This window comes from Bombus fervidus, chromosome 14 (genome assembly GCF_041682495.2).
Source record: "Bombus fervidus isolate BK054 chromosome 14, iyBomFerv1, whole genome shotgun sequence".
NCBI classification, from domain to species: Eukaryota; Metazoa; Arthropoda; class Insecta; order Hymenoptera; family Apidae; genus Bombus; species Bombus fervidus.
This window is the reverse complement of record NC_091530.1, coordinates 6,331,116-6,348,083: the sequence shown is the minus strand read 5'-3', so window position 1 is coordinate 6,348,083 and position 16,968 is coordinate 6,331,116. Positions and strand designations below refer to the sequence as shown.

The 16,968-nt window shown below is 30.2% G+C and overlaps 1 protein-coding gene and 1 long non-coding RNA gene across 5 annotated transcripts; one reads left to right on the top strand and one right to left on the bottom strand.

The window, feature by feature from the left end:
* Window positions 1–685: 685 nt before the first annotated feature.
* LOC139993934 (antichymotrypsin-2-like) lies at window positions 686–15,246 on the bottom strand. Of its 4 annotated transcripts, none has more exons than XM_072016129.1 (8): window positions 15,088–15,246; window positions 10,630–10,751; window positions 10,338–10,520; window positions 10,000–10,210; window positions 9,649–9,863; window positions 9,384–9,569; window positions 9,174–9,309; window positions 686–873 (listed from the first exon to the last, which is right to left on the bottom strand). In XM_072016129.1, the coding sequence occupies exons 1-8, from the start codon at window positions 15,095–15,097 to the stop codon at window positions 731–733; spliced, it is 1,206 nt and encodes a 401-aa protein (XP_071872230.1). In that variant the 5' UTR covers window positions 15,098–15,246; the 3' UTR covers window positions 686–730. The 4 variants fall into 4 exon arrangements, with proteins under 4 accessions (XP_071872230.1, XP_071872229.1, XP_071872232.1 ...); XM_072016128.1 differs by having other exon boundaries at window positions 785–1,292; XM_072016131.1 differs by lacking the exon at window positions 686–873 and adding an exon at window positions 6,814–6,998.
* On the top strand, window positions 6,967–8,859 carry LOC139993940 (uncharacterized). The gene is made up of 2 exons (XR_011801488.1): window positions 6,967–7,106; window positions 7,171–8,859. It is a non-coding gene; the product is annotated as an uncharacterized lncRNA (long non-coding RNA).
* Window positions 15,247–16,968: the final 1,722 nt, after the last annotated feature.

Here is a 16,968-nt window from a genome sequence, read left to right as displayed (position 1 = left end):
AAGATAACAGTGAAATACAAAGTACCGTCAGTCGTCCGTAGCGTCTAAATATATTGCGACTTTTCCACACCAAATCTAAACAGTGCGATCGCGGTCTCAAACAGTTAAAACATGTAAAAGGTATCATATAGAGTAAAACAATACATTTGTTATTTTATATTAACGAATTTATAATTTATACTATACGTTAAAATAATAAAAACAAAGGGTTGTGAGACATACCTACGTTGAGATTATCAATTCTCGGGTGGTTTCAGTTAGACGTTCGTTCACGTTGACAATTGCACAAAGAATAACAGAGTACTGTCGGGGTTGCAGCCGTGAAAAAACATCGAAACCTATTCCCCATTTAAGAATTTAATCAGATATAGTCAATTGTGTGATCAAAGAAATTAAGGAAAATATCGGTATATCGTATTACCCAGTATATCGCACACGCAAAATTATAATTTATCAAATGTCCAGTTGGACAAATTGTAAAGTACAAATTAAATCAGAATAAAAAACAAAAGACAACTATAAACAGAATTCACTGCGGCAGGAAATGTTAATTTCTGCAACATATTCAAAAATCATCGAAAACCGTGAGATGAATGAGAGGTGACAATAATTTCAATATGTATTTTATCTATTTTTTTAATTTTTCCCTTTCCACCATGAATGGCTTTCACCCAACAATCTTATATCCATACATAATTTCCATTCCATACAAATATAAAAATAATATATTTTAAGGATTATTAATGTGTCCTTTGAATAACATTACGATATTTTGATCGTTAGATTGACTTTTATAAATGCTGTAGAAAAATGGTCGGTCGATTTTCATCACTGGGGTGGGGGCAGGAAGACTCGAAAGAACGAAGAGTACTCCTGAAACAAATTTTATGGAAATTATTATTGTTTCAAAGAAGTTGTTTAAGAAAGGGAGAGTATGTAGGATTTATTTAATTTATATAAGTATATATAATTTTTGGTGTAAGAGCAAAATAATCCAAATTTAAAGTAAATGCAACACATTTATTGTGGAACAAGGTATTATTAGAATTATAACTTTGGTATTATTAGCTTATAACTACGGAGTACATGAATTAATTATCACATTACTATGATATTACTATTATGTCACTGTTGTTCTTAGATTTCGGGTTCGATAACAGAACCGCAGAATAATGATAAGCTAATATCATTTTCCTTTTCATCGTTTATACTTTTTATGATATAATAAAAGAATGGCTGATTAATTTTGAACTCCTCTATATTACGAGCCGTTTTCTTTATCATAAGCAAACCTGAAACAGAGTTATGCCGAATGTTATGTGTAAGTGTATGAATAGAGCAGAAACAGCGATATGAAGCAGATATATACACGTTCGCTACCGGAAGTCACACATGCATACATGTTTGAAAGCACCGAGAGCTACCCAAAACTCACTGTTTCATATCTGTGACGGAATATTACTTAAATATTGATATTTGGAATATGGAAAGCCACTTTTTCCTTGAATAACTATGGTGAATGTGTTAATATCGAGAGTTTATTGTAAAACATGACAATTATTAAGGAAGCTGCTGCCATCTCGGATTTCAACGACATTTACAATGTGTTGCAGGAATCAACATTTTGAACAACTTTTACCGGCAGGTTCTTCTAGTTTTCGAGATGTTTACAGAAACCGTCGATAGTACTACAGTGATTAGCACCTATAATTGTGCGTACGTTACAGCGCATGCGTTAACATTGGTTGCCAGCCACCTTACGGCGGTTGGATAAACTGACAACTAATCCTATATATACTTTAAACAAACGATGAGAGTCAGGATTGAGTCAGGTGTCAATTTATCCGGCCGGCAATCAATATCAACGCTTAAGGTGTCACAGATGCACAATTGTAGGAAGCAACTAGTGTGTCTTATGTTTTACGGGCTCATTCCGCGGCGTTAATTTTTCGCCATACTGAACCCGAGTCCCCTAGAATCATAGAGGTTGGGGTTACGCCCAACCAGCGCGCAAGGTACCCAGTACCTTGCTACCTGTATTAGTTAGGCCTGCAAGGGCTGTCACTCATCTCAAGTCGAACGGGGCGTTTTCTAAGTCCTACCGTCTCTCCAGGACGGTTCCGGAGCAGTTGATACGCTGCTCATCCGCCGACGGACCGTTCAGGAGTGCCGGTGGAAGGAGGGCACCCGCACCCCTTAAACGGCCGTCTTGCCAGCATCTTGGCTTAAACCACTGCCAAACCCGAACTGGTCGAGTAGAGGGATCGCTACTCCCTCCGCGCTCACACTCGCCCCTCGTGGTACCATTCTAAGTCATTGGTCGGACTATCGTGTGGATGTACGGCCACGTTACTGCCGGCTCGGCGACCTGCTAACCTTGCTCGGCAGACTCGGGTGGGACTCACGTAAATGGGGGCTAAAAGTACTTTTGTACGCGGGACTTATCCCGACGGTCCGACCCTTGGAATCAGGATCGTAGGTGCGCTACTACCCAAGGCCACGTAAAAAGAGCATAACCGCGGTCAAGCGCATTACACTCCCGGCGATCTTCCCTGTGTACGTAGAGGACTCACGTAAGCGGGACGCTTGTCCCGACGGTTCTCCCTGGCTGCGGGAACGTAGGTTTGCCAGCCCCCATAGACTCACATAAGTGAGCCCTCCCTGCGGAGAATTGTAGGAACCAGTCACTCCAGTGATACCGAGAGCTTTTACAAATATCTCTGAAACTGACACTTGGCGAAAACAAAAAGTTATTTAGAACCATACCGCCGACAACATAGTAAACAATCATCGAAATGCAATGAAGGCCGCAGCATCCTAAGTAATTACCTAAAACATTCTCCGCAAACAATGTTAATAAGAAACATTTATAATATACAACAGTACAATTGTCTTAATTCGGTGAAAATTGAAATTTAGGGTGCAAAGTATGTGTGTAAAAAACAAAATTGCAAAACTTTTAATCGTTTCTACGATGTTGATAATCTTATGGGAAAATGAATAATAAACAGAAAATTTCAATTTTATAACTGGATTATAATAACATCGTAATTTCCAAAACATAGTATATCTATATCTAGTGGTTCGTATATTGAAATAAATAAAATATCAGACTAACTGATATTTTCCTCTGTATCACTTGTATACAAAATTAACTGTATCGGGTAAAATTCTTAAATCGAGAATACGTTAATTTATAAGAATCAAATGAAACATTATGTATATTAATTTCGTACCTCAAAATCGTGAGGTACAAATTATACAGGTTGTGAAGCTGTGATAATTCGACGAATACTCTACCTTTTTAGGTTAACGATTGCTTACTTTTTATTTGCTACTTAATTTTTTAAAAGTGCTCATACCGTAAGTCACAGACGCATACGCGCGCGCGCGCGCTCGCAGGCACGCACACACGATATTTCTAAAATATTTGCAAATACAGTCATATCTCATTAAGGGGAAAACCTCTATAAGAGTATAAAACTCGATAAGGCAGAGCATCCATGATTTAAAGATTGTTCGGCTTTCACCTTGAAATTCGAGTCAAACAAAAGTCAATTGTACTATAATATTGTAAAGAATCTAGTTTTGTAAATTATACAGAGATACATATGTATAACGTAAGTACATAATCAGTAATGCATACAGTTAACATAATGCATTCCAACTTATAAAGCAGCGAATTAAAAAGAAGTTAATCGCGATACAAGCAGGTTGCAACTAACTTCACACATCTGCAACTAATCACGCTTTTAACTAATAATTAATTAATTAATAATTAATTTCAATCCTGTGACTGACAAGATTGAAATGATCTGTAAATAAAAACGTAATAGAATGAACATTTCCCCCAATAAATAAATAAACAATGTTGCGTATGTACAATGTACACGACAATATTTATTTTATTTTGTAACGCTTTTCATTCTATTGAAGTAACAATAACATTATTGTAACGTTATCAATGTGAAAGTTTAGGGTTTAATAATGTGTCCCTTAAAAATCTTTGTTCTCTGTTTAGATGATAGCATAGATGAACGGATGATTCACTGACATCTTCTCTAGAATTTCAGCAATTTCTAGCTATAGCACTGTAATTAATACTGATACAGTAGCAGCAAATAACTATGCCTATAATAGCAATAGAGTGATTTAAATATTTCCCTTGCAACTATATCTATATCTATATATCCTTTAATAATCCAATATGCCCTAAAATTTGCAAATAATTTATATCCATTCTCAAGGTATGTACAAAGAAGTAACAATTAAATTACTCAAAAACTGGATCTTCGACAAGACCATGAAACAGTGGAATAAGATTATTTTTGTTCCCAGATTTGTAACGATTTTGAAGATACTATAAAAGAAAGGATGGTTAATCATCATTTGCATTATTGTCACTGAAGACTGTAACACTGCAAAGAAACCTGAAACAAATTGTATAATGATCGTAATAATTTCAATTGAACAACGCTATTTTCTATTTTTCCATTTACTCTTGCTATATGGGACGACATGAATTGAACGATAATGTGTTATATTATGGCACCATGAATTGAAGAAAAGACAAAAAATTTGTACATAACCTATGAATGAACTCCTTGCAAACAAACGCAAAAAGGAGTATCAGAGAAATTATAAATGTTGCACATCGTAGAAGTTTCTACTTTATTATGTTTGATAATAAAAGAAGATACGAACGAAAGCTATTTTATTTCAGCATTTCAAAAATAAACAATACGTGTATACACGGAACCAAAACAAAGCACAAAAATCTGACTGTTAAGTATATTATATAATTGCTAATCAAGGTTTAATTAGCAGCCCTTTGAAGATCCAGATTGGCAAATCAACGTTACTATGTTGAATTGCAAAATAAAAAGGTCTATCAATTTTGAAGACTAAAGGTGGATGTGAAACTCCGAGTGCTTCGCCAACAAGTACAAAACCTAAAAAGGACAAATATTATACATGAATAAATGCTAAGAATATATACTGATGTTGCCAATACCAATATACACGTGCCGATGTTATTTTTTTTTTTTTTTTTTTTGTAACAACAAAAAGTAGTGATGTGTATAGACTGGAGAATGAATGCAAACGCTATTTGGACAAATGTGAAATTAAATTCTGAATTTACCTAACATACATATCATCATATGATCATACATATCAGAAGTAATTTACATGCCAGAAAGTGAATTTTTAAAATTAATCGAAATGATATTGTTTCTTATAATTTTGCTTTAAATGAACATAAAATTTCGATATTAAAACATCTGTCATATAAAATAAGAAGCAACGATTGAACTAGATAAACTTTTGGAAATGGTTCGAATTTGTTTCATATGTGTAGCAGAGCAGGAAGATCTAGAATATATAGATTAAGGTTTGCGTTTTTACTCCACGAAAGCAAAACCAAGCCGTGAAACCAAGAAGTAGCGGAATCATCTAATGTATTTCTGACTTACTCATAAATTTAAGATTTATTTAATAAAAAAAAAAAAAATAAAAGTGAAACTCGAACTCCTAGAAAATCAGTAAATCCATCTTCTCGAAACAAATGTGGGAACAAAAATTTGAAATGTAGAAAATCGAAACAGTAGAACTTACGATCGTCCCTCAACAACTAAAACGTGCTATGGAATATTGTTCAAAATTATATTGGAAAATTGATTTATCTTAGTAAATTTTGGAACATTGTAATAGGTTGTTAACACGTTAGTGAGATGTAACAACCGAAAAATATAATTTCAACATCAAAGGCACTAACCTATGCATCTTTGAAAATTAAAAAAGATACTATGTGCACAACTATATACATTATAAATAACACATGATATAATACATGAGTAAGTCTAATTTGTTAAGTTTAATACCAATGTTTCAAAAGTGGTTTTTAAATATACAGAATGTTCCATGAAATAGAATTTTCGGAGGTGAAGTTAATATCAATTCTATTCTTTTAAATGGAGTCATGTATCTTTTGTACAGTAGTTTATATATTTTTTAAATTCTGCACATAGATATTGAAATGTTTTTGTTAGAAAAAAAAAAAGAAAAATTTGATATACAAAATATAAAGAAAACTATAATAAGCAGACATGAAGATATAATAAATATTATATTACAAGCTGTTATAATAAAGAAAATGATATGTTAATAAAGTATATGATAGCGTGATAGGAATATGTTGCATTTATCAAATACTCGACATTTAAATTAATGCAATAAGAACAGAATACAGTAAAAAAATGAATAAAATTTTCTGAAGACAAGACAAAATCTATATGTATTGAGTCTTGATTTCAGTCTTGATATTAAATTGTAAAAATAAATAAGGAACAATTCAATGGTTAAAGGAAGCAAGTTAAGTTCAAATATGTTACAAGGAAGTAAATATAATAAAGCGATAGAAACATAAAATAGAGATGAAAATTTTTAATAAAATACAAATTATATTGTTAACAGTAAGTTAAATTCATGATACACATAAAACAGGAAAGTCTTATTTCATCTTCCATATATATGCTTCATAGTGTTACATGATCTTTTAATGGTATTGCGCGATTTCCTTTGATCAAATAATGTTAATATAATGTATTTTAAGATGCAATATGAATAGGAATAACTTTCTCCACGTATAAACACTCATCTATTTAAATCGGTTGATCCAGTCAAGAAAACTTGTCATGTTAAAATTGCAGAGATTGGCAGAACAATCCACGATATGGTGTATGCTGTTAATCCCTAATTTGATGTTTAATAACGTAAAAAAATGGGAAAGACGTAGGGATCCATTATACAGTGTAAAGTCGATATGTTATCTATTTAATTTTCAAGGTAAAAGAAACGAAATTACGATATAGATACGATATTCGTTAAAAACAAAATCACATTGTTGTATTTAACAATCGACAGGAATGGTCGATTGACGTGGAACTCAATGGGCTTCGGCGGTGACCAAATGCTCGAAAGAGGCCTTACACTGAGACCTGCCACAAGTAATTAATACTGCATTATTCATTTGAGCCACAAGCACGAACTAAATAGATGAAGAATTGGATCTCTACAATGTGCTATGTTATTACATCAAAATTAAGGTGAGCGAAATGATATTATTGGAAAACCATTAAACTCATAATATAGAAGATTTTGCTATATTAGAGTGAATGTGAAGAAAGGAAAAAGAGCGAAGAAATTGATATTACGTATAATTCTTGACAAGAATAGATAAAGTAATTGACTGAAATAAAAACATATAACATAATCAAGGAAATCACGCAGTTGTCTCGCAGTCAATGACGCGGCCTTTGAAGAGAACTACGTTGTCATCCCGTGATGTAATTGCATAAAAGAATGGTCCATTTACTCGAAACTCTTCTAGGGAAGGAGACAAGAAGAGCGCAATCTCCATTTCTGTCGAAAAAAATTGTATACTATTATCAATTAGAAGAAAAACACTTCAACCAAATTCGTTTTCACTAAATTCGTCCGTCTTCCTCCCTCTTTTTCTATTTTCGATTTATGTGATTTTGTTAATAATTATAATAGTTATGATTCATGATTAATATAATTATCATCTAATTAAGGGGACAATGTAAGTATGAATATTTGATGAATATTTATTGCAGACTCAGCTGTACTAAGCTACACATACTACATCCTTGAAATCCAACATTATTAAAAATTTGCATTTTGAAAAACACATTTCTAATATATAGTCAGAATAAATTATTTATTGACTATATAAATAGTTCGCTTAATATGTAGTCAATATATACCTAGCTTCTTTACTTATAGTATCTCCATATTACCTTTCACTAAATGATTAAGATATTGTATAAAATAAACTAATATGAAACATACACATGTGAAAACACATAATAACAGACAATTAAATATTAATGCAAAGAACTGTATATTTAGAAATAACAGGAAGCATACTATTTCATGCAGCAAACCAAACATGAGGAAGCATTTTGAACTATTGTGTACACACATAAACACGTTATAGATATATATTTTTTGATATAATAGATTTAAACTTATACAGAGAAAATAAATACACATACGCATATTTACATAGCTTGCAAAAAATTAGGAGGAACATACAAGCAAATTTTTATTAATTAGACTGAAATATTAAAATATGAAATAATAATACTAACAATCATTCTCTCCAAACTATTCAAAAGCTCAAAAGAATCATAAATTAAGCAAAAATTGAAACCAATCAAAATACTGATATTTTATGTGATAAATTTATGTGTTTTTGTATACTTATCTCCTAGTATATCATATATAATAACATGATATTGTTATAATATTAACTGTATTACTTTAATTTTTTCAGTTCTTCTATTTTTATTCATATGTCACATTTATATTTCCAAATTACTCAACACCTCTCAATAGTGAATATTATTATTGACATAAATAAATTTAGTATCTTTTGAAAAAATACTGAAAATTTTTGGTTTGTTAGTACAAAGTGCACCTTTCTGTGGGGCGGAAATCTGGAGGCGACAGGCAGATGGAAGGATAAATTGAATCCAAAGAAAATATATGAAATGAATCTTAGGCTTAGGTAGAAGCATACCGAATTATATAATAATGAAAAAATACAAAATGTGGAACTGCACATCAGGACAATGAGAAAGGTTTTAAGTCATAAAGAATGGGTAAGAGAGTCAGAGAACAAGATAGTGGTAGAATGTAGCGAAGAAAAGAAGTAAGAGGGAGAAGAAAAGGAAGAACAGGCTGGAAGATTGGAAATTGGAGGGCAGCAAAAAGCAAAGAGAAAGCTGAGAAGGAATATAAAGAGATAGTCTGAAAAGTGATGGAGAAGGCTATGTAAAAAGAGGGAAGGAAGGTAGTAGAGGATAACAAATTCCAAGTGCAACAAAAAATACATTGGACTGGTGTAGTGAAGAAGGGGATGGAGAAAGGCAGAGGAGTAAGTTCTAAGTTTGCTAAGGATGTTATACTATCACCTTCTAGAAAATATGATTAGATTAAAAGCCAGAGCAGTATGAAATAAATAAAAAAATAATTTTTGTATAATATTACATTATTTTTTAAATATTTTCATACCTGCTACGTGCGTAAAGTGATATCTTACGTAATTTAAATATAAACTGCATAACATAGAATGTTTATTCACTTACCAGTTGCAGCAGCAGCTTCGCTTCCTTCTTCATTTACCTCAATGTATGCCTTTTGTATAACATCACTGACGTGCAAATTTTCATCAGCAATCCCAGAAAAATTAGCGCGAGAAGTAAATGCATCAGTCAAACCCATCTACATAAAATAGGAGTTGAAATATAAAAAACAGTTATCTCTACATGAATTACACTTTGTATATATATATGTACCTCTTTTAAGACTTCATTGAGTTCAAGCCTACTTTCCACCTTGAACTTTGGTAACGATAATTCTATTTCTTGCTCATAACCTTGACTTACAATGTTGGACAAACTTGTATTTTGTAATTTTTTCTCAACATCAGACAAACCATCAATTTCATTTGGAAGAATTATGACCATACTCAATTCGTCACCCTAGAAGATTTATTTGATTAAGTTTTCCACAACAGCAGCTTCTTTTTGTACATTATTGACTTTTTCCTTCTAAACTTACCTTGTATGGTATTACAACGAATCTGGCATTTAAATCTGGAAGTACTCCGTATTTGTATTTACCTCGTCTATACATTGTAGGAACATTTTTTACTTCAACATTACTAGTATGGAATGGCATATCGCTCGTCAACTTAGGGTCGAACTTATCTTTCCATTGGCCTTTAAAATATACTGCGTTGACAAGTACTAATTTGGTCGCGTCATTTAGCATATCTGTTTACAAAAAAACATTAATAATAACATAAAACGACATAATGTGGTTAGAAATACTGAAGCCATAATGCATTCAATCGAAAATTTCAATAGCATTTTCTTTATACTTCAATAAATAAAATAAACATATACAAACCAGCAGTTATAAGCTCTTTAATGAGATTATTTGTATTTTGTTCGACCCAACTATTAATAATATTTGCAGCTTCCTTATTTTGAGCAAAGTTTACCAATTGAGAAGCAGAGCGGAAATAAACTTCAGTTAAATCTTTGTAACTTGGTTTCAAATTGAAACTTGCTGCTAAGAAGGCTTTATTTGCAACAGCCAATTTATTGTCTTTCACGTTCTACATTAAAACATGAAAAAAATATTATATAGCATAGAATAATGCATTTGTTATTTTATATTAATAAATTTACTATTTATACTATACATTAAATTAATAAAAGCAAAAGGTTGAGAGAGACACCTACGTTGAGATTATCAATAAGTGACTGATAACCAGATGTGGCAAGACTCTGTGACGTTGGTAGATGAAGTACATTTCTAAATTGGGCTTCTGTGTTTTCACGAGCTCCAAAAGCAGCCATAGCAAGAACAATACCTGCACTTAGAGGAGACATAATAAGGTTGCCAGGATTATGTTTCGCCACAGTCTGAAAACAATTTGCATCTCTATAATTTATTCATCTTCAATTATTTGCAGGATAAATAAGCATTTCATAAAGTAGTATTTGGAATAAAATTTAAATTGCACTATTTTACCTGGTAGAATGAAGAACTAAATTGATTTGCACCTTCCACAACGGAGCGCAGTGCCTCAACATTTTTCTCTGCCTCTGACATTGTTATTAGGGCAAGAGCCACCAACCAGAAACTTCTTATTACTAAAAAAATTTAGTAAAAAATTGTTATTAAAAACTGGCAAAATAGATATGAAATTTGATATATGTATCACTTATAATATTATTTTATATAATAATATTATTATCTTTACATATAAGATATATATATATCATATGCAAAAATTAGGAAGTTTATGATTAAGTACTGCTTTAAATAATTTTTAACATTAAAAATTAAATTTACTATCAATCAATACATATATTACATGAAATAATAAATGACCTCTTCAAAGTTCTAGAACTTAACACCAATTAGAATTTAACGAAAATATTCTATAAGTTTAAAAATATTTTTTCGTACAGATAATTTGTATATTATTTTGAACATTATCAGTAATCATTATCCAATACCAAACATTTCTTAATACAGTAATATTCGAGACTTAACATATGAGCCGTTCAAAGCAAAAGCGGTGTAATTCAATCTTTCGTCTATTAGGTTTAACAACACATCTCGAGAGCGTAACCTTCATTATATGTTGTGCACAAGAGATGTAAGTATATCTTCATTAGTTTTTCAATGGATAACAGAATAAATGAGAATCGCCTATCCGATCCCTTACAGAATTCTTACTTTATCTCTCATTATTCAGATATCAATTTTTTTTTACTTATATTACTTTTGCATTAAATGACTCACATAGAAGAAAGTTTCATTGTAAAGTGTATATAATTAATGTACAAGGAATATGTAAGTTATGCGGATACCTGTAATTTCAAAGTTCAAGATATAAAATTCAAGGTTTTACGTAAAAGGATTATGCCTCGAGGTTTATTCATAAAAGACCAAGCTGCCGAGGTCAACGAGTACGTGACACGATTAACGAAAACCAAAATGAAGGTTTTGAATAAAGTGGGGACAAGTTACATAATTTGAAAACGAAATGTTAACGTACACATTACCAAATTACATGTTAAATCAATGTTAAGTGCATATTACCAAATTCATCAATTAAGAAATAAAATGTTTAAATAAGTACGAACATTCGAAATACTTCACGTATTTTCAACAAGAATAATTTATATGGTTATTATTTAATTATAGAAATACTATTAACTTGTTATATCGTCATTATTTAATCCTTTTTTAATACAAATTTATATGAATATTTATAAATTTAATAAACAAATTATAAATAAAAGATTAATTATGTTATAGTTAACGATAATAACGTACATATTATCTTAATGAATATTTCATAATTATCTTTATATAAAGAGAAGGTGAATATGCTAGCTTCAATAAAACCATAAAATAAGGAATAAATATTTTCGCGATTGAGATAAATTTATTTCATTTTCGCTAGAATCGACAAATATGTTCATCACATATTAGATACCAACTCGTTATTTATGTAATTATTGCATATTTGCTATTTTCTTTGTGATCTTTACAATTTTTTATTTATTTCGACTAACAGCAACATTTACAAAAATTTTGTACGCGCCACCTTGTAAACTAACCTTTCTAATTTTTCGAGAAAGCTCAAGTCGTTTGTTTCAGTTTTAAAAGAAGTTATTCCGTTTCAAAGAAGGTTCGAATATTAATAATTTGTATGCGGATTGGATACGTATAAATTTACACCTCATGTTTCTTGTCTGATACAACCATATACCGTTAATTACATAAATTAGCTTATAATATATACATTGTTTTAAATGAAGTAAACAATATTAATTGTTCATTGTAATAGTCTTAGATTAAATTAAACAAGACAAAAAAGATACTATATTGTTAAAAAATTATTAATTTAAATGTTAATTACTTATTAATTATTTATATTATTTATAGTATTTTATCATTATTAAATATTCAAAGTTTCCATTGATGAAAATAAGCATATAAAAGATATTAAATTTAATTATGACAGCTTCTCGCGTATCATACACTATACATACATGACATATATAGAGACGAAAATAATGTTTCCCGTAAATCCTACCGGGGAAAACCCATTACTCACATATGTAAATATGTATTGTAATAGACTTATTATTTTCAACACGACTAATAATAGCATGTAAACGTAGTGGAAATAATGATTTAACAATAATTAAAGTCATATTTACTACATTGCGCAATCACAGTGATCAATATTATCATATGACATCGTTCTATCGCTGTAAACGGTATTTACCGATGGATAAATTGCGTTTGTTTCATAACACATTTTATGGATGTGACAAATATAATTGTTTTTCTAACGTAACAATTACGATTATCTTGATTTTATGTAAATTTTGCAATTGTTAATATAGATTATTATGTAAATATTTTTTAAGCATATTTGTAAATAGTTTTACGTCTGAGATATTTCTGAGTAACGTATGTGGTTATATACGTTAAAATTACAAATATGTAGATGATTATGAAGAAGAATGTTAGTTACCGTATGAATAGATATTAAATATCTCTTCGTTGAAATATCTATTACACAAAGATTTATGAAGTTACTAAAAGTAGATATAGGATACATGCCTCGAGATCAATTTAACCAATCTAGATACCAATAAAACATAATGTGCCTTATTACAATTATTTATCTTGTGACATGTTTAATAACAGATTTGCTCAAATTAGGAAGAAACGCTACGATATTCGTATCGTCCCCGAATGCGTGCGTTTTTCACCACTTGGTTATTTGAAACTTGATTACAGCAATGAATATCATATAATTATAAATAACTATATTATTGATTAAAGAAACAGGAATTCCATGAAAAATGCAAATTTTTCGCATAAAATTGAACCGTTCTTACTTATATTAATATTTTAACTAATTTCATTTTCCAATTCAGTTAATTAAAACGTTATTTTTCAAATATCATGTAAGTAACGCCACATCAAATTGATTAGTTTTTCTTAGTACTTAACTATTTACGTATAAAAATGATATATATAAATAAATATAATTACTTATAAAATGAAACGACGAAAGGATATTAGTTCAAAAATTTCTTACTTGCATGTAACATACAGTCATAAGATTCTATATTCTTTCTATTCAAATACGAAGGAAATGAAGAATTGAATGAGAAACAAGTTCTTTGTCACTTATGAACGTAATAAGGATTAGAAAATGGTATCAAACGTAATGGACCTACACTTCGTTCATTATTCACTTATACAGCGGTTAATGACAATGTTCGAACGACCTCTAAAATAAAATAACTTTTTAAAAATTTGACCAAATGACTCGAATTTTTTTTTAGATGTTAGAAGAATTGTTTTAATACACGACATATAAAAAATTTAGTAAAAATTGCAATTATTGAAATAAATAAAAAATTGTAAAGATCTTGAAGAAAGTAATAAAAATCACTTTTTACAATATTTTTATTCATGCCTGTAATGAGAATTCAAACGATATGTTTCATAGATTTATGTCAATTATACATATATGTATGTACATGCTGAAAATTCAATCGAAATCGGTTGACGCAGAAACAAGCGACAAACGTTGAAAGATGCAAGAATTTTTAAATTTACTTCAGTTATACGTCGAAAGTAGCGAAAAACTACGATTTTCATCATTTTTTGACCACTTGTAGATCATAGCAACGTTAATAAATTTTGATGAAATTGTCAGCATGTATGTAATTGGCATAAATCTACAAAACTAACATAAATGTATTATTTATATTTTTATTACAAATTCGGATAAAGAAGTTGTAAAAAGTGACCTATTTTAAAACTTTTTTACATATCATCTAGCAAACCAATTCTTCTAATTTCTAGAAACAAATTCTGTTTTTATTTTGTTTTAGAGAATTTTCGAACACTCTATATATTATTGTCACACATATACAGTTTTTACGCAATGAAAAGTTTAGCAACCTATACCCAACAAAAATATCAATAAAACACAATAAGTTCTGATTTAATATCATTAAAAAATATGCTATAAAATACATAAACTAGTAAAAGATTATTATTTAGAAGTATTATTGCACCGTAAAAATATTAAGGCTAAAAATATTAAGGTCGAAGAGATTATCAGTCTAGTCTTAAGACTTAAAGACAACATTTTGTCGTACAGTAGAAATCTCGAAAATAACAACGAAGTATCTTTTTGAAGTACGTATTCCTGAAGCACACTAAACTCGTTTGATTGTTGTAATAACACCCATTGCTGTGAAAGTAGTATTACGAAGATTAAATATATATAAAGAAAATAATTACTTGGAGAGGGAGGTTTAAATGATCGCTAATCTATTTGCAGTAACTACCGAACAAAAATTGTGCATACTCGGCTTAATCCGGAGCGGGACCCGCGATAACCTACCTTGTCAAATACACATATATAGATTTACTTACATATACGCATAGTCGCGATCCACTCGTTTTACCGTTTAATCCTCTTCTAAAGTTAAACGCAGACTGCAAGAAGAAACGTCTGAACGAATATAAAAGCGCGATAAGCAACCTCAGGAAAATCCTGGCAGTGGGCAGAGCGAACCTACCAAGGATCGGTAACGAACGAACAGCCAATCACGAAGTACGCATTAGATTGTCTGTAGAATCGTACAGATCAAACAAACATGAATTTTAAATCTTATTGGTATTCGACTCTATATCCAAAATGGACTTGATGTTACAAACATAAACAGGGCAATGATATTGCGACTAATATTATCAGAAGAAATACTGTTAATATAAATATTTACATATATCTATTATATGTCTCCTCTGTAGGTAGTAGATTTACGCATATTGTTTGTTCATTCGAATGATTTTCAAAAATGTAAAGTTGATTTATTTAAAAGTTATTTGTGTAAAAGTTGTAAATTTCTTCTTTTATTTTATTCGATCTTCTGTAAAATAATTCTAATAGTCCCAATTCTGCGAAAGGAACTAATTTTAATATTTTTTGTATTATATAAAATTTTGTGTTACAATACATCTACAATGTATTTTTATTATGGTTTGAAAGCACTATTGAAATAAAATTTAAATGTATAGTAAAAATCGTATATTCACATGGGCTCTATCAAAATATTTTTAGTACAACGACGTTTCAGGATTTTTTACCAGTGATTTATTTCGATCGATGTTTACATTAGTTGCGAAACCTACGCATGAATGGGGAGATATGGATAAACCTGATTAGAATTCCATACGCTTGACCAATAAAAAGATGACTGAAATATTCTAAGAATAATATATTTGTGTAAATTCTCCTAGATGTGCTAATGAAAAATAAATAAAGATAGGCACGCAATATCGTTATTAATCTACAATAATAGATTATGAATATCGTATTTCGAAATTAATCATTTAAGTAATTAATGTACAAAATATTAATTTTTTATTTTGTTACAAAACTAAGCAAATTAAATTATGAAGAAAGTAAAACTTTTTTTTACTACATGTTCCTACTTTAATGAACGAAGAAAGGCTTAAAATTATCGACTTAGACCTAAAGAGTACTTGACTTATACATTTATCAGTAGTAATACTTCAGATTTGTAAGCTTTTTTTTTTTGTCGTGTAAGGAGACAACATAATCGTTTGATAACAACATTTTAAAAGGAATATTATCTGAAGTATTTATAAAATAAAGAAAATATCTTAATAAGAAAAAGTGACCTTGACCTTTTTAATGATATCTACTTTCTATCTCTCATCACGGAAATTAGTATTACATATTTGTCGTTTGATGAAACATGTTATGAATGCATTAATACGTATGATTCATATACATATGCTGTCAAAAAATTTATCTGAGTCAATGGAAAAAAAACGTAATTCATCATAAAAATTCATTCAAAAATTCAAAAAAAAATTCATCATAATTCAATGGAAAAAAAACGTAAGTAATTCATAATAGGTACACTTACCGAATTATAAGCGTTGCACAAAAAGCAAATTCCCCGCGTAATTTATCACTTCTGTTGGCACCTTCCTTAAGGTATTACAACAACATTCATTTCACTTGTGCGTAATTACCCTACTGTAACAGGTACTGTGCTAGAAACTGCCCACAATTGGATGGATCGCAGTGTTCGACAGATCGATCAATTGATAACTGTAGTCTGACGCACAAATGCCTGAAGTTAACTTCGAATAAGAATTGGGCATAAGTAATAAAATGAACGCTGAGAAACCTGACGAACTTTAAGTAGTAATAGAATCAAGCATACGAATTGGAAGTGAAATATTTTTTTCAGCTTAACTACGTGAAATAAAAAATGTATA